Source organism: Lonchura striata, chromosome 1A (assembly GCF_050655825.1).
Source record: "Lonchura striata isolate lonStrDom1 chromosome 1A, ASM5065582v1, whole genome shotgun sequence".
NCBI classification, from domain to species: Eukaryota; Metazoa; Chordata; class Aves; order Passeriformes; family Estrildidae; genus Lonchura; species Lonchura striata.
In genome coordinates this window covers 18,716,618-18,744,246 of record NC_140741.1, presented here as the reverse complement: position 1 = coordinate 18,744,246, position 27,629 = coordinate 18,716,618, and the positions used below count along the sequence as shown (strand labels likewise).

The 27,629-nt window shown below is 46.0% G+C and overlaps 1 protein-coding gene across 1 annotated transcript; it reads left to right on the top strand.

The window, feature by feature from the left end:
* Positions 1 to 337: 337 nt before the first annotated feature.
* On the top strand, positions 338 to 27,629 carry LOC146763398 (DENN domain-containing protein 2A). Its single transcript, XM_085568199.1, has 16 exons — positions 338 to 468; positions 2,820 to 3,017; positions 4,914 to 5,007; positions 6,288 to 6,338; positions 9,237 to 9,424; positions 10,120 to 10,229; positions 10,440 to 10,509; positions 11,129 to 11,206; positions 11,726 to 11,866; positions 14,145 to 14,293; positions 21,375 to 21,552; positions 22,303 to 22,344; positions 23,672 to 23,789; positions 24,959 to 25,198; positions 26,032 to 26,118; positions 26,913 to 27,629. Exons 2-16 carry the CDS (start codon positions 2,835 to 2,837, stop codon positions 26,942 to 26,944), a joined length of 1,761 nt encoding a protein of 586 aa, XP_085424325.1. The 5' UTR covers positions 338 to 468; positions 2,820 to 2,834; the 3' UTR covers positions 26,945 to 27,629.

The following is a 27,629-nucleotide window of genomic DNA, read 5'->3' as shown; positions in this document are numbered from 1 at the left end:
AAAGAAGGAAATGTAGTTATGAACTACAATGTGCATGAGAACATCACAGCTCTTCTGGATGCAGGAAAATGAACGTGAGGGCTCACAGGGTCTTTTTCATCTGTAGTATCTGTGATATGTTTCTAGGACTGCATCTGTCTGTGTCAGGGTTTGGACACTGTCCAGCAAGCAGCTGGACTTCTAGGACTATGGAGAGAATGAAGCAATTGCAGGAATGCTTGAGAACAGGTCTTTATGTCTGATGTGGGAGGTGGGAGAAGACCGGCGGATCCCTAAACAGATTTTTATGGCAAACCTCAGAAATTTTCTGCTCTTAGAATCTTTTGTTTTTGGCTTTTTGCTGCAGATCCACCATCAAAGGAAAACCCTTATGAAGACATTGAGACCAACAGCCGCTGTTTGGGGAAGAAATGTGTCCTGACCTTCCCAGCATCCCCCACCTCTTCTGTACCTGGGACTCCCACAAAGGTACTGTGAGTCAAGTGGCCACCTCTTCTGCTCCAGAAAGTTTTTGGGTGAAATCCAGGTCCTGTGTGGAAAAAGTGGATACCTTCATCATGTTAGGGATTTTTCCTTTATGTCTTTTGCCACAGAGTACATTGTGATAAGAGGGGATTTACTGTCCTTCAGTGAGGTAAAAAACAAACCAGCATTCCCTTACATAAATGTTTTGTTTGCTTTCACTTTTTTTTTCACTTCAGGATTGCCTTCCCTGGTGGTGTGGGAAGATCTTTCTCCCCTCAAAGAGGGCATGGAAGTATTTGGGTAATCAAGGGCTGCAGTAGTCCTGTCTCAGTGTCTGTGGGCTGTGCAGTCTGCCCATGCTGGTGCCCAGGTTCCCCTGCAGCACATCCCCCACCCCCCAGGAGCCTTTTTTGCTCTCTCCATGAGACAATTTGCTGGTAATAAGGCAGTGCCAGTCCCCTGGGTGGAGAGCCAGTGCTAGAAGGGTGTCCCCACCACAGCCCAGCTTTTTCCTCCTTGTCCATGGAACCAAAAGAAGAGGTAAAACTTTGACTGGAGAGAGCTCAGGGTTTACCAAGGTCCTTCTCTCTCAGCCTCCCAAGCTGCTTTGCTTGATTCATGGTGCCTGTTTAGATAATCCAAGCCTAGGACAGCAGGGACAGCATGACAGCCAAAGTCATCTTGGCAATAGATGGGTCCAGAGTGGATAGCAGGATCTAAACACAACTTTCCTAGCCAAAGGGTTTTCTCATGCTTTCCAAGTAACAACTATTATTAGAGCTGTTATTCAACATTTTCAGAAGTTGTATGTGCAGCATTCCTTGACATGCTGCTCTTTTCCAACCCACTTAATCAGCAGCTGAGGTGATTTTGGATAATTCAGCTCTTTAAAGTGAAAATTGTTCTGTGGTTCTCAATCCATTTTCCTTGTTGCTAGTTAGGCCTAGAGCAGCAAGGTGCCATGTGTATGAGTGTTGGGATGAGGCTGATCTCCCTCAGAGAGATTTGCAGTCACCCATGCACCCAGATTTCCCACATGTGCTATGGGAAGGGGCTGCAGTGCTGCACGGGGATGCCTTTCATTAGAGATACTATTCCCAGAAGGAGAGCTGAACAGGAGTCATGTTACTCTACTGTGCTTTGGTGTCTAAAAGCCCTGATCTGCATCAGTCAGAAAAGAAATGCTGCAGCTCTTTTGGCAGCTAATGGGTTTGCAGCTGCAGTATTCATCCTGCTGGAGAGCCTGGCCAGGCTGCAGTGATGAGGAATGGGTCTGGACACTTTCAGGACTCCTATAGATGTAGCAGCTCATATCCCTAGTGCAGAATGAGATTCTTCAGTGCAAAGACTCCTTACAGCCTCATTTTCCACGACTTGTCTGTAGGTGGCAAACGTTTTTGTGACCTGAGCATCTTCTGCCAAATCAACAGACACCTGAGCTTAACTGAGTGGATTAATTGGTGTGACTAATAACTGCTGAGTATGTCTGTAGATGGAGGCAAATGGTGGTGCTGCCTGAGCTGCAGTCGTGGTGCTGCTGTGAATTGCTCAGAACTAGGCTGGATAACTCTCCCCCACACTTCTTTGTGCCATATACATCTTCTGGCAGTGCAGCTACTTTCCCACAAAAGGTGCAATTTACCTTGTCATAACTACTGGGAAGTTCTATAGGAGAAGATAAAAAGTGTTCTTATTGAGCATTTTTCTGGTGAGAAGTGGTTTGCCCCTCTTTATCTGGAGCTTAGCTTTCTACTTCTCTGATGCTATTTTTGGTCAGAGACTTTAGGAGATTTACTCTGCTACTTAAACATCTTCTGTTGTACTCCCACCAAATTTGCTAATGAGTTTAGGAGGAAAGCAGTCTCAGTAATTGTCTAACAGCATCAATTGTACCCTTTGAAATATCTGATTCTGGCTCCTGTCAAAGGCAGCCATACTGACAGTGCTTTTTGCCTGCTCTCACTGCTTCTCTGTTCCTCCTGGCTAGCTGATCCTTATCCCAAATGCCTGTGGTTGGTTGGTTAGTCTTGTCCTGTTTACAATCCCAGCCTCTGGATTACCCAAATCCTGGGAGATTTTTTTTTTTTTCACACTGGAGCAAGGACTTCTTGCCCAACTCCTGAGCTTGTGTTCTGTTCTGGAATGAAAATGGGGTGGTTAAATTGCTGGCCAAGATGTAGCCTGGCAGCTGGATGGGTTTCTTGCATGTGCAGAAATCCATGGGCACTCTCAGGCTGTTTTGACTACTGAGTGCTGTGGCTGCCCCACTGGATTTACTGATATGACAGTGCAAGCAATGGAGTAAAGATACACAAGGTTCTGGTGGTCATTCATTCCTTCTCCTCCATTTCCAGTTGCTTTCCAAACCCATGTTTTTCCGGCAAAACTCAGAGCGGCGGAGTTTCAAGCTGCCAGACATACGGAAACTGAGCCGGGACGGGATTGGGTCACCATCCAAAGTCAGCCCTCCCTCAACCCCCAGCAGTCCAGATGACACCTTCTTCTCCTTGGGAGACGCTCAGAATGGCAAGAGGAGAAGGAAGATTCCCAAGGTAAATCTAGGGCTTTGCCTTTTTTGTTTGGCTTCTTCCAAGCAGAAATGTGAGTGTGAGACCAGGTTTTCTTTAGTTTCCAGTGTGTGGCATCCCTGCAAGTTAGCTGCTATCCTGGCTGTTGACTTGACTTGTGTTTAACCCCCTTTCTGCCTGAAGGAGAAGGCACACAAACATGTCCTTTCAAAGAAGTTTTTTTTCCATCTGAGATTTCATAATAATCAAAAAAAAAAATCATTGTAATTTTGGGATAGAAATTGAAGTATGTCAGAGGGGAAAAAAGCAGGTCACATTTTGCAGAAGATGTACCCATCATACTTCCTTCTGTGCTTCTTGGATGGGACAGTCAGAAATTGTCTGTGTGTTGTGTGTTTGTTTCCTCCTGGAAATCTGTTTTTTTTTGCTCCTTCAGATTGATGTACTGGCTGTTTATAATTTAAGGTGTGACTGTAGATGAGCAATGAACATAATGACAATTGGGTGACAAAAGGACTTGTCTGCAGTTATGAACATTTTCTGCAGCAACATTTCCTATTTCTTACTTGGATACAACACTACTCCATATTAATTTTATTTTCTTTCAGATCTGGCAGGATGTTTATTTCGTCCAAATGAGGTTTGGCAGCAGTCTATCTATTGAATGTTTCAAAAACAAAGCTATAAAAAACACAGTTGCTTATCCTGGTCTTTGCAGGACAAGCAGAGGCAACCAGGGACAGTCTGTGGTGATTTTTTTCCAAACTCACAGTTTGCATTTGGGGAAAAAGGGATGTATTTGTGTATCTTCTTTGTTTCCAGGTTGCCAGATCTGTGTTCATGTTTGCATATCTGATTTTTGAATGCCCTCTCTGTGTGCCTCAGCCTTTCAGGAGTAAGCCAAAGACTGAAAATGTTTAGGGTTTCTTTCCCAGTATGTCTTCACATCTGTACATGGCTTGAGCTCTGTCAGTGTGTTCACACATACTTTTATATCAATTGAAGAGAGGATTCCAAGTATTTATTTACCCCACAGTACCACTGAGCAGCCTTGCAGGGCCAGCCCAGAACTGAGGTTTGCTGTGTCAAGGGCAGCATCACCTGAGGCTTGAGCTGGGCATCTGGGTGAAGGCTGCACTTCCACATCACAGCATCCTGCCTCCCACTTAAATATTTGTGTTCAGAATTGCCTGACCAAGTAGGTGGTGGGCCTGTCTTACCTTGAGCTCACCAGGTGTGTGGAAATTAATAAATTCAGATTCCACATTTCAGTTATTTATGGAATAAATCAGAATGCTGTGTCCATATCCTACCTGGAACCCTGAGAAGGAGCAGATCTGCTCAGGCATGGCTCTGCTGCAATTCCCCTGCCCTGCAGCAATGGACAGGGAGACCAGAGGCACTGAATGAGCCACTAAGCCCAGCTCTGCCCAGCACTGCAATGTTCTCTCTCTTGGTCAGCTGGGACCACAGGGGTTACAGGATTTGTAAAGGAAACCACTGATGTAAAATATTTCAGTATCACTGGCCTCCACCCTTCTCAATTTCTTCAGTTATCCTCCAGCCAGTTTTCTGCTTCCAAACCTGCAGACCAGGACAGGTTGCCAAGGGACCCTCTGGTGCTCCCTGGAGCATGGATCATGGTATGGAGAGATAGACTCTGTGTAGCCAATACATCTGTGGAAGTGCATTAAGGTGGGGCCTTTGATCAGGGTTTGTTACCCTGGGCTCTGCTGGACCAGAGTGAGTGTGGCCACAGGCAGTACAGCGTAGATCCTGGGAATTGTGCCTCCTGCACCATCAAGGGAAAAGTTTTAGTATGGCCAAGATTGGAATAAAGAATGTTTTGCTCTAAATTCTAACTCAGTTTTTTGCCTGGGGAAGAAATTAACCTTGTTTGTTTGTGTGTTTGCTGAGCAGCTAGTGTTGAAAATCAATGCCATTTACGAGGCTCGGAGGGGAAAGAAACGTGTCAAGAGACTGTCACAGTCTACAGAGAGCAATTCAGGGAAAGGTAAGTGAGCTTCAAATCATCGTATATCTAACACTTTCTGAGGATCTGCCACGGACTTTAGACTGCCTTAGTTGTTTATGTGACACTTTGTAGCACTTCTTCCAGTCCAGACTAAGGCTGAGTTGGGGTTTCCACTCTTTTTTTTTTTTGTAAGATAAGGGCTGTTCCTCTGCCCAAACAACTTTGGTTAAAATGGAAGTTTTCTGTTTTTCTTGCTTCGTTTTCAGTTCATGCTTTGCATGATAACCTTATAGGTCACCCCAAACATGTCCCCTCTTTTTGAAGTTTATTTCTGGAACTTGCTGGAAACTGTGGAGAGGAATGTTCTGTCCAAAAACTCTGATTTGTTGAGATCAAAATATTCTGTGGGAATGTGTCACTTCAGTGAACTGTCCAATGGAAGACAAGAGATTTTGGAACAGCCCTGGTTCTTTCACCATCCCCATAAACAAATAGCCTCAGTTGTGAATCAGGGTTTCTGCAACTAACTGTAGGACCATCTCCATCATAGCAGGATTGAGACTTTCAGCCTCCTACTGTCAATTAACAACTTGCCCAAGGCATTCAGACCCTTCAGAGCAATTACATTTAAGCATCTAATCTCTGTAAAAACTGTCTTACCAACCCAGGATTTTTGTTCCAAAACACTTTAATTTCCAGCAGAAGGTGACTACCTCTATTTGTTTCCCAAATTATTTGTTACTGTTTATCCTATTTCATAAAGCATAGACAGCCACAGGGTGGATGAGTGGGTTTATAGAACTTTCAGGGGAAGCATCCCAGACTTTTTATACCCCTCCCTATAGCATCATTCAGAGAAACAGATCATTGGACCATATAGACCTTGAATCTGATTTAGTCTGATGATTTTGTTTGTTTCTTTCTTTCTTTTCTTGGTTTTACCACATGTCCCAGAAACTACTGCATATTAATGAGTATTTTGCTTTGGTATTGTGCTTATACAAACTTGGGTAAAATACTGTTCTGGCATTTTATTCTTTATGCAACTCTTCTGGCTGTGCACAATTGATTTTGCTGTTGTTGCTGGTTTGGGTGTTTTTTTTTTTTCCTGAATGAATGGGAAGATACCAGTGTTGGTAAGCTGAATATCTGTGGTTATGTGCATCATTGAAAAGAACAAGGCCCTTGGGACCTAAACTGCTTCCCCCTGAAGTTGCCAGGCCCAGCTTTCTCATGCCAGGAATAAAAAATGCACATCTATAAATAGGCTTTCCTTAATTCATCTTCCCCTTTCTTTCTTTTTTTTTTTTTTTTCCTAGTTACAGATGAAAACAGTGAATCAGACAGTGACACTGAAGAGAAGCTGAAAGGTAAGGCAAATGTGTGGAGAGAGCAAATGGCTCCTATTAAACTCTGCTCTGAGCTCATAAGACAAGATCTCTCCTCTGTGTTCTACCTTTGGAGAAGGAACTTGTTTCTGTATGGAACACAGTGAGAAGGCAAAGATCTCAATGCTGCAGGATAAAATCCACGGGCAGAGGGCTACAGGAGCCCAAAACAAACATCTCTTCCAGCTCCCATCAAAGCTCTTTGTTGACTGACTTTCCCAGGAGGAATATTGGACACTGAGGAAATACAGTGGGATTTTTCTAAGTGCAGAGTCAGAAATGTGTGACCAGACTGGCAGAAGCAGTGTTGCATTGCACTGGCTGTCCAAACACCTCACCACATGCTTACTATGGGAGAAAAGCCAGCAGCCAGACTGGCTAGCTGGGAAAACAGAGTCACACTATGTGATTTATTGTTGGTTAAACTCTCCTGTACTGGCTGGGTTGGGATAAAGCATTGCATTTCTTCCTTCACTCTTGTAGGATTATTTGGTGTACGGGTCTCCAAAATACTCTCCTGAAACCTTGTACTGGTAATTAGCCCCTGCACATTCTGGGGATGTTGCTGTTTTTTGGGAATTTGTGTGGCATATTTAAAATTCTGGCAGAGTTACAATGGAAGATGGAAACTCCCTCATATTCCAAAGTTTCCTGACTCACATGCACATCAGGTCTGGATAGCAGGTCAGTTCAGTTCCAAGCTGAAAAGACAGGCATGAGCAGCAGTTGGGCTGTGTGTCAGCCACCATGCATTGTGAGTGGGAGTGCTCATTCTCACCCTCTTCCAGGTTTTTTAGAAGTGAAAGCTCAGGCTGAGTTCCCTCTTGTGAGCACAGCTTCCCACTCAAGAACTACTGATGCTTTTGCTTTCATCTGCATTGACGCTTTTATCTGTATTGCTATGTTAGCAAGAGCAAGCTGAAAATTGCTGCCAGTGCCTACCTTCTGACAGGTTCTAAGGCTAGCCTGGAGACAGGAGAGAGGGTTTGAATCAGGATGGTGCAGAAATTATATTCACAACCCTCCTGAAATGTGAAAATACAGACCATGTTCAGATTTAGCTGAGAAAGGCAGTGTAGATGTGGCCAGGAAGACTTGAACTCTTGTCTGCTGCTGGTTGCCATAGTGAATCACGTGCATCATCCTGTGTTTCTCTGTAACTGCAGATCAGAACTCCCTAGAGAGAGGATGATGGAGATCATATGAAGTCACCTCAAATCCAACAGCACTGGGCTCTGGACAATATCCAAATCCAGACCTGTGTCTGAGTGACTATGCAAGTCTGCATAAGTATGAACAGGTGCTCTGGAACTTGCTGTTTGCTCTAACTGCAACTGTATTCTGCTTTATGCCTTGTTGAAGTGTTGACTTCCCTATTTTTAAATAGGAAAGTGAGATGATTTAGCAGGTCTCTTGTATTTGGGACTTTGTACATTTTGTGTAACACATCAACCACACCAGCCAGGTACCTCTGCATGCGAGTCACTGTACATCATCTGAGACCCAGTGAATCATAAGGCTGCATGTCAGAGCTGGAAGTGCTGACCCTCGAAAAAGAAAAATCTTGGAAGACAAACTTTGCCATGATGACAGCAGTAAAATTCTGGTATCTTTAGAATATAAGCAGTGCAGATCTTGAGCAAGCTTTTCAGAAGCACTCAGATTTCTGTGACACTGCTCCTTTTGAAGTCCCTGGTGAAACAGAAACCACTTCTGAAAGGTTTACAGCCCTAGAGCAAATAACATAGTAGGTGACAAGGAAAAGGACTCTAAGCCTTCTTTTCCAGGCCTTAACTGCCCAGGGTTTGTTACACTTTCTGATTTGAGAGGCGCCTCAATATTGCTTTAAATTACATTGTCTGGAATAGTCCATGAGTGGCACAGACAAAAGATCAACAAGTATATACAATTTCTCAGGAAGTCCTGTGTCCCAAGCAGATATATTATATATTGGAATTCCTATAGTGTCTCTGGGATGGTTGTTTCCATCAAAAAGTTGTATTGCCACCCACCTTCCCAAAAAACAAAGCTGTGAGAATGTGCTGTAGTCTCTACTTGTAGTAAATTCTTTCTTTCTTTTGTATCAGGGATAAGGGAGACACCATGGAGATTTAATTTGGATGCAACTGTAAAACTAAGCAGGGGGGTAGTCTCAAGGAATCTCATCTGGTCTCTTCTCAGCAGGCAACTTTTCATTACTTTCCATGCTGGAATGTTTATTGTCCCATGGCTCATGTGTGTGTTGCAGTTACACATTGCTTGGCAATTTTTCTTGTTTTCCCATTGTCTTGGGTGAACTTGTAGAAGCATGGCACTGAGAGATTAGTTTTAGGCACAGGAAGAACTGGCACGAGCCAGCATTTTTCACTGGCACCTCTTTTCACATGTTTTCTGTTGTTGGCCTACAGCCCAGCCTGTGTGCTGGAGCTGGGAGTTCCCAGCATTACTCAGACTGCAAAGCCCTGGTCTGACCCAGGTGCTGGTCTTGTAAAACCGTGGGGATTGCTGCCCACAGCCTCCTCTAAACAAAGGTGGTCAACCACCTCACTGTGCTGGCTTTGAAAAGTGCATAAATGAGTGCTAGGATGAATGAATGGCTGGACCTTATCTGTTATATCATGTCCTACATGGATCTCAGCTTGGGCTGTAAAAGCTATCCATGGTATCCTGCTGCCAAAGTTCTTCAGGGTGATGGCATAAGATTATGGCCCTTCTCTGTCAGTGCTTATAATGCAGTTTCCAAATGGTTTCCACCTCTTAGTCAGCCACTGAGAAAGCCACTGCAGTGAGGAGATTTCAGGTTTATCCATGGGTCTCTGCAAGGCACTATTGATGCTCTGTGCAGAACCAGACTAAGCCAGGCTTTCTGTGTGTTTCCAGCTCACAGCCAGCGCCTGGTGCACGTGAAGTCGCGGCTGAAGCAAGCCCCGCGGTACCAGACCTTGGAGCAGGACCTGATCGAGTACCAGGAGAGGCAGCTCTTCGAGTACTTCGTCGTGGTGTCGCTGCACAAGAAGCAGGCTGGGGCTGCCTACATCCCTGAGGTCACCCAGCAGTTCCCACTGAAGGTTTGCCTGACTGTCTTGGGCTGTGTGGGGCACTTGGATCCCTGGAGGAGCTGCAGCTTCTCAGTTGACCGCGAGTTGTGTCAGTGACCCTCTGCTGTGTCAGCATTAAGGGAGACTGAAGACAGTGGGAGGGCTTCAATCACTGCCTGAGAATTGTCATGGTATTGCTTACTCCTGAAAGAGCAGCTGATTTAGATCTTTTGCTGCCCTTGACTATGACTTTTATGTAGCTATTCCCTTTCTCCCCCTTTCCTCTTTGAAGAGAACTGATGGCTGGGAGAAGATACATGTTCTGAAAGGGAAGGAATGACTTTTGGTGATAGTCTAGCTCAAAATGGGGAAGGAGGAATGGGAGAAACACAGAGCCAGTGTGACAGAGTGTTTGTAAATGGGATGTGACCAGAGCTCCCCTCAGACTTCAGTTCTCTTGCCCCTTGCTGGAAGGTGTGTTAAAGATTAGAGGCACAATATAGCAGAGGCAGGTGATGCAGAGACAGGGCTTGGTGGAATTGGGGGCACAGAGTTACCTTGAGATATCTAAAGATTAGGTGAGCCAGAATCACAGAAATTTTAATATCTTCCAGGCAGAAGCTTAGCCTCTGTCATCACCTCTTCATTTGTCACAGGAAAAATATTTGAAGTCATTCCATCCCCACATGACTAATTGGAAACATTCCTTCTCTCTATTCTGCTAGCTTGAGCGCTCCTTCAAATTCATGCGTGAGGCAGAAGATCAGTTGAAAGCTATTCCCCAGTTTTGCTTTCCTGATGCAAAGGACTGGGCCCCCATTGATCAATTTGCCAGGTAAATACTGTACATTGTATCCTGACTCATGAGAAACAGATTTCTTTATCAAGCTAATTAAATACAAGAGCTGTTATGGTAGAAGATTGGGCAGAACTCTGAGAGGGGTGTATGGGAAATGCAGAAATACTGGGGGTTTATTGGATTTGCATGTCTGGGACTGGTAATGTGGCTGATGGTATCTTGTCATTCTGATTTCTCCTTCTGCAGTGAGACATTCTCATTTGTCCTGACGGGGGAAGATGGAAGCAGACGATTTGGGTATTGTAGGAGGCTGCTGGTAATTATCCCTGAGTTTTTTTCTTTTCCTAGTGGCGCAGCCGTCTGTGGGGTTGGTGTTACTGGCACCCATTCTGGAAAATGGAAAGCTGCTGCTCTTCTCTTTCAGTGTAGAATGAAAAGAGTGACAACAGAGCAGCTTTGCTCTCTTCTGTTCAGTGCCAAAGTCCCTCTCTGTGTCCCATCCTCCTCTCCAGACATAACTGTGTTGCATTCTCCTTGCACCAGCACTTTACCATGGCCATGGACTGTTGTTTCACCCCTGAAGCTGAAAACAGGGTTTATCCTCTTTAGGTTTGGATACCTATTAAACAGTTGTCTAAACCTGTGCTGGTCCTGAAAGTTCAGAGTTGTCTCTGTAGATCAGTCTGCTCTGCCTTTGTCATTTGATTTAGGTAAACTGGGACCACATGTGGATGTGCCCATTTCTCCTCCCTGTTTCTGGTGTACCAGGCTTTGAGCCAGGTTGTCATCATCACCATACTGTCAAATGCCTGCCAGTTTCTGAGCCAGCCAGTGAGATGCACAACTAAGAGACGAGTCACTCTATCTTTGCAGTAGTCATAACTCTGACATTTCCTTGGTTTTTTGTGTGTGTGTGTTTGTGTTTGTCTTGAAAGCCTAGTGGAAAAGGGAAGCGTCTCCCAGAAGTTTACTGTATTGTGAGTCGCCTTGGATGCTTCAATCTCTTCTCTAAGGTGAGGGGGGAGAAAGAGGGAATTTGTGCTGTAGGTGAAGAGGGGCCTGAGAGTGAAGCCAGCACCTAAATGAATGGGGATCAGGGAAGCCAATAGCTGAAGAAGGGAACTGAAATGGTGTTGGTGAGGCAACCACATGCCAATTCCAGAACCTAGCAAAAGCATTGTGAGTTAATAGTTAATAGTTAATAGGAAAACTAGATTGTCAATTCTTGTCTTCTTCCTTCAGCAGAACTCCCAGAATGCAAGAGAGGTTAAAAGGTGGAGTCCTGGCTTTGAGTGTAGTGGGAAGTTTGCAAATTTTCAGCTTTACAGTGACCCCACTGGAGCTGTGTTTCTCCTGATAAAAGAAATCAAAGGTCTTTAGTTGCACCTTTTGCCTTCTTGCTTTTGATACAAAGCTCCATGTCAATACTGGATTAAGAAGAGGACACAGATAGATACTGGTACACTTAATTCCTGGTGTTATCTCCCTCTTCATGATTTCCATGGTTTTGTGTCTTCATGCCTTTATTTCAGATCTTGGATGAGGTTGAGAAGAGACGGGGCATTTCCCCAGCCCTGGTGCAGCCTCTCATGAGGAGTGTCATGGAAGCACCTTTCCCAGCTCTGGGCAGGACAATTACAGTCAAGAACTTCTTGCCAGGCTCAGGAACAGAGGTAAAGACACTTCCTAGAGACAGGGAAGCAGGTCAGCAAATGGTGCAGGATTAGCAACTGAAAGTTAGGACTGTGGCATAGGATTGGGGATCTTCAAGAAGAGATCATCTATCAACTGTGGGGGGAAGCTGGGGAGTAAAACAGAGGGCCAGAGGGGATGGTATGGAGACTTCAGTGACTCAGAATCAAAATGGAAATCCTATGATAAAAATGAATGTAAGCACACAGCCTAATATAGCAAAAGGATACAGGACGGTGGCCTTGAGGCCAGGAGGCACAGACAGCAGGTCCTGTGCTGCCCATCATATGACCTTGGATCTGCTCAAGGACACCACACTTAACTTCCTAATGACAGGTTTGAACAATACAGAACCTCTGTTTGTGTGGATCAGGTCAAAGAATTCTTGAAACCCCACCAAGCTAATGTTGCAGCCTTTGAGAATGGCATTTTCACAGTGTGGAGGTGAAGCTTTGTGTTGCATCTCACATGATGTGGTGCAAGGACAGCAGAAGGGTTTTAAGAGTGCAGACCTTTAGGGCATGGCATTGAAGGATTGTGGGGGGATGGAGGGAGACAAATTGAAAGTAGTTTTGGCCATACTTGCTCCATGGCATGGTATGCCTTGAATGTGAGAGGGAGGAAAGCGAGCAAGTTGATTAAGTTGTGTCTGTGGGCTTTCAGCAGAGCACTACATGATGACATTCTCCTCAACCCAACTGGAAACAGTCCCAACTAATGACATTATTGCAGAGAACATGCAAAGCTGGTTAAAAATGTGTGCTGGAGGAGCAAAGTCCCAGTGGTGTGCTGTGAGAATGTTGTGGCTGGTTTGTGTCTGGGATTCTGTTCATTAAATATCTGATTGATGGCATAAACTCCACATTTACATGGTACAGCACTGGGATGGGGGCAGACACTTTGGAGAGTAAGGGATTAAAAGTGCCCCACTCCCCTAAATTCAAGAAACACATTGAAGTGTTCAAGAAATGACTGCATGTGGCACTGTGGTCTAGTTGTCATGGTGGTGATCAGCTGGACTCAATGATCTTAGAGATCTTTTCCAGTCTAAATGATTCTGTGATCCTGTAAATGGAAGATCTGGTGTGAAAATCAATATGGACAAGAGCAACATGCTGGGAGGAAGAAAGGAGTAGTCTAATACAACATAAAAGTAACTGAGTGAGCAACAGTACTTCAGAGAAGGATCTGGTGGTACTATGGTCCATAAAGTGAGGAAAAGTAACAGTGTAGTATTATTTAGACAAAATCTTTCATTGTGAAAACAAGTGAATGGATGAATAATAAAGGAAAGCAAATTTTCTGCTTTCCAGTGTTGATGGAATTTTATTTAGAGTATTGTTTTCCAAACCATGCACCCACTAGGAGAAGGCCCTAGAAGGGCAGTTCTGCTTCCTACGTGGTCTAGAAAATAGAGGCAAAGCTTGAGAAAATTGTTTACTTAATATAGAAAACAAAAGACAAAGGAAGACACATGATAACCTTTCAATACACAAGAAGTTTCCTACAGAGAGGAATGTGACCAGTTGTTCCCAGTGTATACTGAGGGTAAGACAACAAGTAATTGAAGTAATTTGCCACTGACGTGCTTCAGCTGCAGGCTTGGTGTTGGTGAGGGTAGTTCAGAACTAGAGTAATTTTCTTGTGCGATTTATGAAATGTGTGGTGTTGGAGGCTTTCAAAAACAATTTCGATAAGCATCTGTCTAAGATAAGGAGTATGAAGTGCTAAGGTGCTATGACAGGCATTATTTAAGCAGATATGAACAAAGAAAAATACCCACAGACTGTTCTTGTCTGTAACTGATATAAAAAATTTACGGTCAGGAGGTTAGGCATCCAGATTCTTGCAGTAAAAAATAAATAAATTGTAACTGTAAAAGTCAGAATGTAGATTTGAAAGGCTCCATGACATTCTGCTGCTTGAATACCAGAAAGACTGAAAACCATTCCTAGCTGGACACAAAATAGTTTTCCTCCTTATGAAGAGATCCCTCTCTTATCAAGAGTCCTCAGTCCAGTGGGACAATCTTGTGGTTGATCTCATGCTGTGCCTATTGGAGTGGACTCTGGATCGTCTTCATCTGGAAGAAGGATTTATGGGAGGCTTTTGGAAGAACTGTGTTTGAGGACTTCCTGCTGTGTGGTGGGTGCTCACCAGCAGTCAGTGAGGGCTGCTAGCTGTGAAAATACCTGCTAGTCCTTGGCACACTCTGGGTGGGCAGCCAGAGCTCACCTGTGCTCTTTTTGTCCCCAACAGGTCATCGAGCTGCGGCGGCCCCTCGACTCCAGGCTGGAGCACGTTGATTTCGAGTCCTTGTTCACCTCCCTCAGCGTGCGGCACCTGAGCCGAGTCTTTGCCTCCTTGCTGCTGGAAAGGAGGGTGATCTTTATTGCAGACAAGCTCAGGTACCCTCTTGCATTTCCCTGAAGAAAATGCTGGCAAGGAAGGGAGGCTGGGAAGGCTGCAGTGACAGACCTCTCTGCTTTGTTCTTTTTCTTCTTCTCTGCCTTTTTCAGCCTCGCAACGATGTGAATAGGGATGTTCTTCCCAGGAATTGGGAACTTAGGCCACAAACCATAATTTCATTTTGCAGCTTGCAAAAAGTGCTGCTTCTCGTCCCCAAGGAGAACCAAATTCCACTTCCTCCAGATAATTTCAGAGCAGATCCCTGGTGCTAAGGAAGTGAAACCCCTCCTTTTGCTCCATCATGCTGCACTGTTCCCTGCTGAGCTGTGCTTGGGTTTGCAGGGATCAAGCCTTGTGCAGAGATCACTGTCCCTTCTGAGTTTTCCCCTGATGTCACAAAATCATCTTGATTTTTCTGCTTGTATTTTCATATTGGTTTCTAAAGACTTCTTTTTTTCCTATGGGGATGAAAGCAAAGGATGCAGCAAAATGGGGAAATGAGGAGGGTAAATGACACAGAGGACTTCCCCATTCTATTTTGAATCTGCTCAATTTGCTCTTTTAAAAATGTATTTGTTTGCTCTCCTAAATTATGAAAATGGGTCCAGGTTTCTTTAAGATCTTTTGCAGCTGGTGGCTGGCAGCTCTCCAGCCCTTGAAGCACTTGAGGATTCAGGGAGGAAAGTTCGCCAAAGCTGGGGAAAGAAAAGCTGCCTGGATGAGTAATGACACTGAGGAGCACGCTCAGGTTTCAGGAGTGTACAATGCCCCTAAGCTGTCTGTTTTCACAACTCCAGGCAGCAGCCTGCAGCTCTGGGACTGAGCACTGGGGCAGAGAATGGAGAGGCCCCTTCTAGAGGAAAATGAAGGGGAAAAATTCATTCTACATTCATCCGGGGCTCTCTGTGGGCAGAGCTCAGGCAGTCTCATCACAGGGATAGAAAGCCTGGGGAGAGGGAAACTGTGGCACTGTCTGCTTGCGGGTTTTGGCATCTGTCTTGGTTCAGAAAGAGGAAAATTTGCCTCTTTATAATCACTGATACATTATTTGTGTAGAGACTTGGTATTCTGGATACTTAAACCACACATTTCATGCAGAGCATTTAGATTTGTATTGAAAGTGAGAGAATTCATCCAAACGCTAGATCTCTATGTAACATGTATGATTTATGGCATAATCTATGATCACAGTCTCTCAAATATTTTTCTCTTCTTCTGTAGGATAAATTTTACATTCTAAGAAAAATTTTAAGGACACATATTGACATTGTAATCTCTACATGAGAGCTGGGTGGTATCAGGAAATGGCAGGGAACTTTTTGGGGGGGCATTGAGACATTGCTTTAGAATGAACATTTGTTTAACAAATCTTTTCCTATCACATCTTTACATGACAGTACAACACTGCATATTCTGAGCATGGGGTGTGGTATCTCTAATTTGAAAGCGCCTTGATGGGTTTTGGTGTTCTTTTCCCACCCCTGCATCTTTTGTCAGGATATCTAGGGTCCTTAGGAATGAATCCAGCTGTACAAGCCTGTAAAGAGAGTGGGAGAGAGCTACAGAATCATAGTTTCTAGAATCTTTAAATATCTCAAACAGCTTTATTTTTTCCTGTGGAAAAGGAATTATCATGTTGAAAAGATCCAGTTTGTTAGACCACAGGGCTCAGATTCAAATATTTACCATAGATTTGCCAGCTCTCTATGAGACTTTTAATATTTAATGTTTCTGAGAAGACCTTGCTCTTAGCAATTTCAGGATAGTCTTTTTGTTTTCCTCTTAAAAAATATGAAGTTTCTTTGGCTTATTTTTGTGGAGCAAAAGCTTGGAAATTATCCCAAAGGACTGTAAACATGTGAAATGAAGAAAACAAAGAAAATGTCCCTCAAAATTAAGTAACTGCTGTATTTTAATCCAGTTCAGTGACTTGAACAGACTGGCGTAATGGGCCTTTCCTAAGGTGAACAGTCTTTTATACTCATAGGTGGACCTTCCATGTTTTGAAAGGTGATGCTTGTCAATGCAGGATCTTCTATTCAAATTATATTTTTCCTGGGACAGGAACACATTGAACTCAGTGAGTATAAAACAGTGTTCACTCTAGGAGTGAAAATGCCAATTTGAGAGGAAAGATAAGAAACACTTTTTGGAAATGGCTGAAGAGAAGGAAAAAAAACTATAAAAGCAGCTATTGGAAACTGCTCAGAGGTTAGGAATGCTATAAATAATCCATCTGAGATGGATTAATGGGAAGAGTGCAGGTGACACAGTGAAAGATGCACAGTAAATTACATTTATCATTAATCTTTGCAGTTCTTCATGTGGATGCTATCAATAATTATCTGTCCATGTTTGAAAAGGTGTGTCTGGGTGTGAGTGACAGAGAAATGGTGTGTACAATTTATTTACATTGTTTAATTGCTATAAAATCAGTCTGTGGGAAAAGAAAGCTGAAAGGTCTCCTGCCAAATACTGCATGAACTGTGAAATGTTTTCAAGCTGAGCCAAAAAATGCATCTAACAAGTGTACAGCAAGTGAAATACTTTGTCTTTTCCATCTTTAGAATGAGCACTGAGTGTTTAAATACCTGTCAATCCATAGCTTGGCAGTGGAAAAGGAAAGTATTTGGTTTATTAGTTTTTGGGTGGGTTTTTTTTCTCTGTCACTATGGATACTGGAGTATACATTGCCTTGCAACCCAGGAAAATGACTTTGTTAAAACTGTGTTGGTCTGTGTAGTCTTCCCCCAGCTTTTGTTCATTGCTGCAATGTTAACTTTAGTCCTGGGGCAGTGGAGACAGTGTCTGCAACATGAGAGCTGCTTTTGTTTCAAAGGGACATCGCCTGGCATGCAGCTCCTGGCACTGCCAAACAACCTTTTAGAAGGCATCTTTCAGCTAAAATCACATGTCACAAGGTACCTCAAGCTGGGCAGTTTTTAATGGCCTGAGCAGGAGATCTTGTGATTCAGAAGGCTTTTTAAAAAGAAAAGCTTGCATGAGTGTAAAATCAAAGAGTCCTTTTTCCAGATCTCAAAAGCTTGCTGTGGATCTGACCAACTCAAGCAATTGCCTCTGTCTCTGCCAGAAACCACAGCTGTATCAACAACACAAAGTGGTCATTGTTATCAAAGGCAGATCTGAAAGAATTAGAGTAGACACTTTAAATGTGGTCATCCCCAGAAAAAGGTAATTAATCATCAGGAGGAACCCTTTACCATGTGCTACAAAAACAAATCTGGGACTGAATATCAGCCTCGCAGGTTTCTCCTTTTTTGTCCTTTTTGCCTTTTTGATTAGGGAGAAGAAGAAACCCAAAGATGAAGTTTGGATATCAGATAATAGTATTGTCTCTTCAGATCATCTTAATACTAATTTCTTCACCTGCACAAACCTACCAGGTTCGTGGGAATCACTGAGGGTCCCCAGAGTGCTGGTGGAACTTGGCATCCTCCTGGTGGGATTTGCAGCACTGCTGTGTGAAGTCATAGGACAATGCTTGGAAGCTCCTGTGCCTGCTGCATGTTGTAAACCAGAACTGTAATCCATCATAAGTAACTCCAGATGTGACACAGTGTCAGAAATCTGAAGGTGTTTGTAAAACAAATCCTACTGTGGCAGAGCTTTTTCTAAAAAATACATATTCAAACTCTTACATATTCAAAGTCTTAAATTGCCAAATGCCAGCATATTTTGAGCAGTTTAGTTAGTGCATGTACCACAGGACTTCCTGGCATTAAACTACAGCAGGATGTTTGATTCAATGGTGTTTTTCAGAATTCATGCAGTATCCTAAACCCAAAGATGGAGTCCGATTTGGAGGCTTTTTATCACATATACTTGCCTTTGGAGTGGAAAGCAACCAGGCTGAACAGCCAGTGTCCCTCTGTAGAGGCTGTTGCAACTTGTCAAGGTGTCTTTTAGAGCAAGTCAAGCTCATCTTGGAGTAAGTTTTCCCAGGAGAGGAAGGGTTTCTGTGTAGCTGCAGCTGTCGTGTTCAGTGTCTGCATTGGCCACCTGTGTTCAAGGTGGCTGCCAAGAAGCAGCAGCTTCACAGGGTGCTGTGTGGTGGGTGTGTGCTGTGTGCTGGGAAGGCCTGTTGTCCAAGCAAACAAGTGTCACAGGTTGCTGCAGTATCATTGTTCTGACCAAGGGTATGCTTACCCAGAGAGATCTGTGTGCCAGTCCCTATCCAAATCAGCCCTCTAGGGAGGGGTCTGAGGGTTCTTGTGTACTCAGTACTTTTTAGCCTCTGTACTATTGATATCTCAGCCTCAACTGCAAGCAACACGCAGCTCAACCATGTTCCCTGCAGAAGGCTGAATGAACCCATGAAAATGTGCTCAGCATCTTGAAAGCATTCTTCAAAGACCAAAGACCTGCAGCATTTTAAAGGTTACTTATGAAACCAAAAGCCTTAGAAAGTGGTGTCTGTGTCCTGTTTGAACGGCTGGACTGAACCTGTGTGGCCTGAGGGTGGCTTCTGACACTTCCCAGAGCACACTGCAGTCACGGCGGCTGCTGGCTGAAGAGTCACACAGATGGCATAAAAGTGATTCATCAAGCTGGATTCTTTTGCAAGGCTCATCAGCCTGGTGTGAATCAGCAGTCCCTTAGTGCTTGTTGCAGTGCCAAATGCAAGAAGAAGAGAGATCTTAGGCTTGAGTCACTCCAGATGGCCATGGTTCTCCTGGGCTCCTGGCAACCTGCAGCTCCCTGAGGCTACTGCAGAGCAAGTCTGACATGTGACAAAGGTACCTCAGTGGTACCTCCTCTGTGTCCATCCCTGAACTGCTCTGCCTACAAGGGAGGCTCACAGACCTCAACCCTACCAGCAGTGTTCCCTGGAAAAGTCTTCCACAGTGAGAAATGTTTGGAAGCAGAGATCACTGGGTTTCACCCTGGAGGCGTTGAGTCATGCACAGATGGAAGGGTGGAAGGGGAAGTTATCTTTACTTCCCACTGCCTGGTGTGTACAATTTCAGACTTAACACAGCTCTGTCTTAGAATTCCACTCGCTGGAGCTCAGCCATCTCTCCTCCCACTCCATCTCTCACGTACCATGTGTACTCGCTGGGACTTGAGAGCTGGGCTGAGGGAAGAACAAGCCACCATAAATATAGTAGGAGACAGCTTGCCATAATATCTCACCATGCCATAAATAACCACGGGCTTCAGCTGCTCACTGTTCCTCTGTGGAGCTACCTGAAATCAGAGATGTTTTCCATAGGTTTTCACATGCTGTCTATAAATTCAGGTCCCATGTTTAGGCAGAAAATTTTGATACACCTTCAAAATAGAGGATTGGTGACAAATGTTAAACTTCTAACACTTCCACATTCACTCTCTGCTCAAAGAAGAGGAACAGTGGGTGGTGATAATGCCCCACTGCTGTGCACAAGTGATGAAAGGTGCAGTTTCTTCAGCTTTCACTATGCTGCTGCTGCTATTACCAGGTCTATTATCAGTCAGAAATTGAGGAGTAGAAAATATGCTCTGCAGTAATGGAGAGGAAGAGAAACCCTTGCTTTTGTATCTGTTAACATGACCTGGAATGTATGAGTAGCACAGCTTTGAAGGGGATAGTTTTTAAAGGATTTCATTAGCTTGGAGTGCACTGCTAAGATGACATTAACTTTTGTTGCAGTTCTTTTCAAGATTAGCTTGTAAGAAAGATACAACAAAAATAATCTACTTTGATATTATTCCCACATTTTTTCTGTTTCTTTTTTTTTTTTATGTTTCTGTTTCTTGCTAGCTCAGTGTTTCTCATTATTTTAATTTTGCTTCTCTCAGATTCATTATCTACCTTCCATTTGTGATAGACACAGCAAGGTATGGGCTAGCTGATGATGGCAGGCACAGCTGGAGAGCAGCACAGAGAGGCAGCCTGGAGGAGTCAATGCAGGGAGGGGGATACATTCACACCTTCCCAAACAACAATGTGGAACTGAAGATTTTTTTCCATTTAAAGCTACCAGTCTGTAACAGAGCCTTTGAAAGGTCTTCCTCTTTTTACAAAGTATGCCTTTAGAAAAGACAGTCCTCTGGGAGTGAAGGGAAAGGAAACTGTCCCCAGTTTGTGAAGAGACTTCCCTACCTGTCCTACAGTTCCCTACCTGTCTCAGTCTCAGTAAAATTTTCAGGTTAAGCAGATTGCAGCTTCTCCCCTGGGATCTCCTCATCTCCAAAGAGTGTCATGTGTTTAACAATGTTTGTTGCCTGATTACTTCATACTGTCAGACTGATGTCCCAGCAACTACAATTTTGTTCTTCCAACCTGAGCTTACGTGGTGGAAGCCAGCCAGCTGTCCCCCAGCCACACTGCTCTGCTCAGCATGCCCTAGTGCACAGGGATGCATATCCACCAAACTTAACTGGAGTAGAGAGGGAAAGCAGGCTTCACTTTTCAGAGCAAGCTCAAGTCCACACTCATCAAACCCCTTCCCTCTCAAGTCAGCAATAAACCCAGCTTGTTGAATGTAAATTCTCCCATGGAGTCTAATGGGAGCCAGCTGGGCATCCTTCTTTATCCATGTGACTTCTCCATGCTGTACCAGACTCCTTCCTCTCCCTCCTCTCCTTTCCTGGATGCTGGTAAAACCAAATGACGTTATATATACAGGATTTATAGCAGCTAGCCTTCCCCCTCTCTTGACACGTAAAAATGCTTCCAGACCCAGAAGAGATTAATAACTGGTGCCCTCTGGCGAGCTCTGCCATGGCTAACTGGCTGTCCTGCCTGACTCCTGCCAGAGAGCTGTGGGAGAATGAACTCATTTCTCTTAGGAGAGGCGGTGGCATAGAAGATGCAGTGTTTGTCTGATATTTTCATTCAGGACACTGGAGCAGCAGATCTCCGATTCATTGCAACCCATCTCTTGTCACAGGAGCGTGGGCTGGGGTCATCTTTCAGAAGTCATTGCTTCTGAAGCTGAAAAATGGGGTCAGAAATATGGGAAAGCCCCCAGTAATTAGCGAGATCTGTCAGGAACTTGATTTCTAGGAGGCACCCCTCATTCCCTGACTGACCAGGGACAGTTGTGTTTTGACCCTTGGTTGTGTTTTGTCTTCTAGCACTCTCTCCAAGTGCTGCCACGCCACGGTGGCCCTCCTGTACCCCTTCACCTGGCAGCACACCTACATCCCCGTGCTGCCGCCGTCCATGATCGACATCGTGTGCTCGCCCACGCCCTTCCTCATCGGCCTGCTCTCCAGCTCCCTGCCCCGCCTGAAGGAGCTGCCCGTGGAGGAGGTGAGTCCTGCACCCACACCGTGCTGTCCTCCAGGCTGTTCCCCGTGGGCTAAGCTGTGTTCTGGCAGCTGGCAGCGCCAGGGAGCAGAGCTCTCATCCTCTGGCTGCCGTGAGTGTAGGGTAAGGGCAGAGGTGGATGTTCCCCCAGGCAGACAAAGGTCTGTGCTCTGCCTTGGCCATAGCTTGGGAGGCACGGGGCTGGAATCTCCCACTGTGGGGCTGCTGTGGGTAGGAGGAGGTTTTATTTCAGTTTGTACTGGTTTCTGCATGGTGCTGTCATGCCAATCCTGTCAGTCCTAAGTGTGATTGCTACAGCCTGGCCAGGACAGCTGCCCCTCAGGTTAACACAGATAGCAATAAATAATTAAAAATTGGATTCCTGAGGTACAAGGGTGAGCACAGCAAGGCTGAACGTGCTGAGAGAGGGATTTCCCTCCCTGCCTGCCCTGAGAGAGCAGTGCAGCACACAGGGAGAAAGGAGGAAGCTCTGACCCTGCTGGGTGGTGAGGAGCAGTGGGCCAGGCCTGGAGCACAGCTCCTGCTGTCCAAGCTGAGCTGTGGTTTGCAGTGGCATCCCCTGAAAGCCACAGCACGGGCTGTGCTCCTGGGTCATGCTAGGTGCCTCCTCCAGCTGCAGTGGATGGTAGGAGGAGCAGACAAGTGTTTCCTCCAGAGCAGTTACAGATTAAGATAAACTCTGATGGTGGAAATAATTACTTTCCCTTTTGATTCTTGCTCTTTCATTCTTAGGTCCTCGTCGTTGACCTTGTAAATAATCGGTTTCTGAGACAGGTGAGCAGAGCTAATTCACATCCTTTTCTCCCCTTTTTCCTCCATAACTTAGCTCCATCTGTGTTTGCTGACCTGCCTGGCTGGATGGATCACTTTCTCCCCACTCAAAAATCAAGGCAGACTTGCAGTCGGCAGGATTATAGGGATTGCTGTATATATATTTAACATCAGTATCCCAAACCACAGCTGTTGAGGACTATATCATTGGGAATTATCTCTTTCTCCTTTTTTTTTAGAGGGGAAAATGGTGGCACTTAGACACTATGGGTCCTTAGGTGTCACCCTGAAAGGCAGAGGACAGAGCTGGAAAGCTTTGGCTCAGCACTGTCTGTTGGGGAGCAGTGTGGGTCCTTCTAGACTGTGTCTGTCAGTCCAGCTCCCATCACATACTCTGCCCTGAGTGGGAAGGCAGGCTTGATGGTTTTTTGAAATCCTTACTGCCTCAGGAGCTTGTGGTTCCTCACTGCAATCCTTGCACTGGATGGGTCAGAGGCAGGAAGGTGGTACCTGGGAGCCTGTGTGTTGCCCTGCAGGCAAGATTGCCTGCTGATTTTCACTTCCCTTTGTTGTGGAGAGGAGGAGTGGGAAGGGGAGGAGGAAGGGAAGAGGATAAATGAGCAAGCATAGTCCTGACCCAGGAGGCTCTTTTCCCCCCGGAGCTCTTTGGCAGGCGCTGAGCAGGGCTGGCAGCGTGGGTCTCTGCCGGGGCTCAGCCCCATGACTCAGATGGGATGATCGCTCCTCCTGCTGCACGGAGCAGCGTGTGGGCGAAGGCCAAGCCCTCCCACCATCCTCGCTTGCCAGCTGCCTTAGCTCTGGGGTAATGCTTTACCTTGCACCTCTCTTCTGAAGGCTTCAGCTGAATCAGCCAGGGCTGGTAGCAGGTCTGCACAGTCACTGGCAGTTCCTTGGCTCCGATGCTCCCTGGGAATTCCTTATGCCTGTGTAAGAGGTTTGGTGCCTGAGCAGAGGCTCTGTTCACCTGGCCACGTGCCAGCATTGTTCACACACCTCCTCTCTGTGGCCGGGCCAGTGCTCATGGGCAGATGGTGAGGCCACTGGTGAGCCCTGCCCAGTAGCCTCTCGGGTCAGACATGTAAAATTCTTCCAGGATAGGGGAATATTTAGGAAAAGACACCCCCTTTCTCCTTCCTCTTGTTCTTCTTGATAGTACTGCGCAGGGTGGTGCTGGGAATGTGCCAAACATATTACGCCTTCTCCCTCTCCTCATGGTTCATTTCTAGCGCTCCCCCTGCTGTGCTGGAGACAGGGTGGGAGAGGTTTTTGTCCTAGCCCCAGTCGCTGAGGAGGTGGCTCTTTCTTACAGATGGAAGATGAGGACTCCATCCTGCCCCGCAAGCTGCAGGCTGCACTAGAGCACATTTTGGAGCAGAGGAATGAGCTGGCAAGTGACAAGGAGGAGGGCCCTGTCAATGGCAAGCAGGGTAAAGCACAGTGCCTTTCAGCTTAAAACCATGTCTTTTCCTGCCCCTTTCTTATCTGTCGCTTCTTAGAGGAGAGCTAGGCTTGTGCTGAATTTAACACCACAGGTATTGGAGGTAGATCATGATTTTGTTTAAGCTATATGAAGTATTCCAGTGCACAGGGGACAGTTCTCTGTGTGAAGAACAATAGTACTTATCTCTTCGCAGCTCTGGCCATGCTTCCCTTGCAATTCCAGTGAGCCCCTGTACTCCTTTTCAGAGGGGTTTCATTCATTCCACTCTGCTGCTGGCCATGAGTGATGCAGGCTACTCCAGGGGACAGCCACCTGCAGAGCTGCAGACTCGGCGATGGCTATGTGGCTTATGGTGACTGGGCTGGGACAGCTCTCTTGGGGGACAGTATGGACATCTCCTTGGTGCAGAGGAGCCTGGAGAATGTGCTGGTTTTGGCTAGGACAGAGTTAATTTTCTCCATAGCTGGTATGGGGCTGTGTTTTGGACTTGTGCTGGAAATGGTGTTGATAATACAGGGATGTTTTAGCTGTTGCTGAGCAGAGCTCATACTGAGCCAACACCTTTCTGCCCCTCATCCCACCCCACCAGTGAGTGGGCTGAGGGTGCACAAGGAGTGGGGAGGGGACAGAGCCAGCTGACCCCAAATAACCAAAGGGTTGTTCCACATGGAGTCATGCTCAGCATATAAAGCTGCAGGAAGGAGGAGGAAATGGGGAGACATTTGAAAATAGGGCATTTTGTCTTCCCAAGGCATGCATACTGGAGCCCGATTTTTCTGGGAAGGGCTGAACACCTGCCTGACTATGGGAGCTACTGAATAAATCAATTATTTTGCTTTGCTTGCATGCACAGTTTTAGATTCATCCATTAAACTCTCTTTATCTTAGCCCATAAGTTTTCTCACTTTTACTCTTCTGATTCTCTCCCCCATCCCACTAGAGAAAAGTGAGCACCAAAATAAAGCTTGGTGTCTTTCAAAGTAGTACCAATTTGGTCTACTTCCATGACAAGCACTTCCTAGGACTCTCTCTCTCTTAAGCAGCCTTTTCTTCTCAGGCTGGATCTGAAAAAAGCCAGGGAATTTTTACCCAGAGATATTCCTAGCACATTCTTACAGCACTGTCCTGACTACTGCCTCTTTATTTTTTCCTTAGAAACCAGCCCTTTGAACGAGGTGGTGTCCGAGGCCTTTGTCCGTTTCTTTGTGGAGATTGTGGGCCACTATTCCCTCTTCCTGACCCCCACGGAGCGAGAGGAGCGGACCCTGCAGCGTGAGGCTTTCCGCAAATCCGTCTCTTCCAAGAGCCTGCGCCGCTTCCTGGAGGTCTTCATGGAGACACAGATGTTTGGGGGCTTCATTCAGGAGCAGGAGCTGCGGAAGCAGGGGGTCAGAGGTGAGGGGCTCCAACTGGGCTCTGCTGTGCTGGAAGCTGCTGTTGCTCCTACAGGAGCAAGGAGATGCTCCACAGCCACCACCTCCATCCCCAGTTCCTTGGCTGGAGGCTGCAGTGTCTGTGCAGGAACACCAGAAGGGAAATCTGCTGGTTTCTTGATGGGGTTGGGATTGCAGGCATCTTTAACTCTTGCAGTATCCTCCACATGTGCCTCTTCCATTCCACGCTGAATTCCACTGCTGCAATGACATTTATTCTCACAGTCCCTCATGTCCTCTTCTTATGTCTAGAGGAAAAATGGGCTGGATTGGTCATGGTTCTTTTGTCTAGTAGGAAGCTTGATGCTCATCTGCTTCCCAGAGCTGTGACTTCAGTTTCACTCCTGTTATCCTGCAGTCCCAAGGGCTCTATTGGCAGCTGAGATTTCTTATCCTTGCTGCTACTGGTGCTGGCTTAGCAGCTTCCTGATGAGCATTAGTAAGCAGGGGATGCTTGAATAGGTGGCTGAGTAAAAGAGATAAATTCTGCATGATGATTCCCCAGATGATGTCACTCCCTGGGCTTAGCTGCCTTCCTAGCAGAATGAAGGGAGGTACATTCTGTACCCGGAGTGAGGTAAAGCAGCTTAGTCACCCTTGCAGTGGGGAGGGAGGGGATAGAATAAAGCTTCTGTGCCAAATCTGGCCTCAGCTGATGGAGGAGGTGGGGTGAGTTGTTCTCTCTCCTGTGCAGTAATATGTCAGTAAGCTGAGACAGTACACTTTCAGGTGGGCATTCTTACTTGGATTTATAGAGAGACAGCATAAAAGCTGTTGATTTCTGTCTTTCTGCAGGTCTGTTTGAGGTACGGGCTCAGGAGTACCTGGAAACACTTCCCAGTGGGGAGCAGAGTGGAGTCAATAGGTTCCTGAAAGGCCTAGGTAAGGAACCAGCAAAACCCTTGGCTTTCCAAGGGCTGGGCTTCTTGTTGCCTTCAGTTGGGCAGCACAGTACCTGCCCAAGGGTGACAGGGCCAGTGACTATGTGTGGCATCCAGTGCCTGGCCATGTATCCATGTGCCGGCACGCTGTTGGCTCTGGCTCTGGTCAGTCACTGTCTAGAGGCTGATGGAGAACCAAAGACTGGGCTATGAGCTGTATCTGTGTCTTCTAAAGGAGACAGGTGGATATGAGGAGGCAGTGGAGCAGCCAGTGACTTGGGGATGGTGGATGCAGTCTTTATGGGGGGATTGACAGAGTTTTCATTGCCTTCAGGTTTGCCTTTAGGGATCAGCAGTGGGAACTGCCCAGGGGCATTCTAAGATTGAATCTATTTTCCATTCTAAGGGGAGCTAGCCAAGAGCTCCAGACTGAGGTTAGAAGTCATTTGACATGGTGGCCGAGTTTGATCTGGTGTTAAGATCACATTGCTGGTCCTCTTCTCTGTTCTTGGCCATTTAAGAGCAGCAGTGCCTGAGGAGCTGGTTTGCCCTGGACAAATGGGCTCTGGAGGGTGTGCCTGGGAGCTTTCGGGGTCCCAGCCTGCAGCACTGCTCCCAGGGAATGGGCAGAGCTCTGCAGGCCCCTGCTTCCAGCATTGCAGAGCAGCTGCCTGTGGACAAGGAGCCGGGGTGGCAGCAGGGCCAGTACATACTGCACAGGACAGAGGTGGTGGGAAATGACACTTGTTTGCCTGTTTCTGTGGGGAGTCAATTTTCTTTTCTCTGTCTCTTCAGGCAGCAAAATGAAATTCCTCCACAAAAAGTAAGAGTGAAGCACATCCTCACGCCACAGAAGAGAATGGCTTTACCACTTAGCAGCAATAAATCAGACTCATCAACCATTCCCACTGAGCCTGCTCCCAGGAGCCAGCAGCCTTGGGCACGCTGGCCACGGCCGGGACGCGCTGCACGCGGCGTGGTGCTGCAGGAGATGGGATGGCTGCGGGGCTGCCGGGACAGGCTTCTGGATGTCTACAGTAGCAAGCACTGGACCAAGCACTCCCTCTGACCTCTGCACTAGCATGTTGCAGGCATCCCAGCGGATTGGATCTCTTAGCTAGTCAATTCTTTATTTGGTTGTATTTTTCTATTTATATTGAGGTTAGAACAGTTATTAACCGATGACTCTTGCCCTGCCTCCTCTCTGCCTGGTGCTGCAGGAGGCCAAAGCGGGGCTCCCGTGGGACTGAGCAGGCAAACAGGGCATGGAGGGGAAGAACAGAGATGTATGAAAGTAGATCTCTGCAAAGCAAGGACACTGAGGGCTGCAGGGATAATGTGGACTGACCAGGAGGAGCTTCCAAGCAAGGGAAAAGGGTGAGGGGGAACCACTAAACCTACTGAGGACTTGGTGAGCCAGCCAGCTCCCTGGGTGGCTGTACCAGGGAGTCTTGGCACGAGGAGAGGCCTTTCCTCATGCAGTGTAATTAAAAGCGAGTTGTGTAAAAAGCA

Bases quoted from the DNA above. Each gene is read 5' to 3' on its own strand.
- LOC146763398 (XM_085568199.1), top strand. From the start codon at position 2,835: ATGTTTTTCCGGCAAAACTCAGAGCGGCGGAGTTTCAAGCTGCCAGAC. The intron at 10,230-10,439 runs GTAAATACTGTA...CTCCTTCTGCAG, and splicing joins CCCATTGATCAATTTGCCAG to TGAGACATTCTCATTTGTCC. The intron at 23,790-24,958 runs GTAAAGCACAGT...TTTTTTCCTTAG, and splicing joins CCCTGTCAATGGCAAGCAGG to AAACCAGCCCTTTGAACGAG.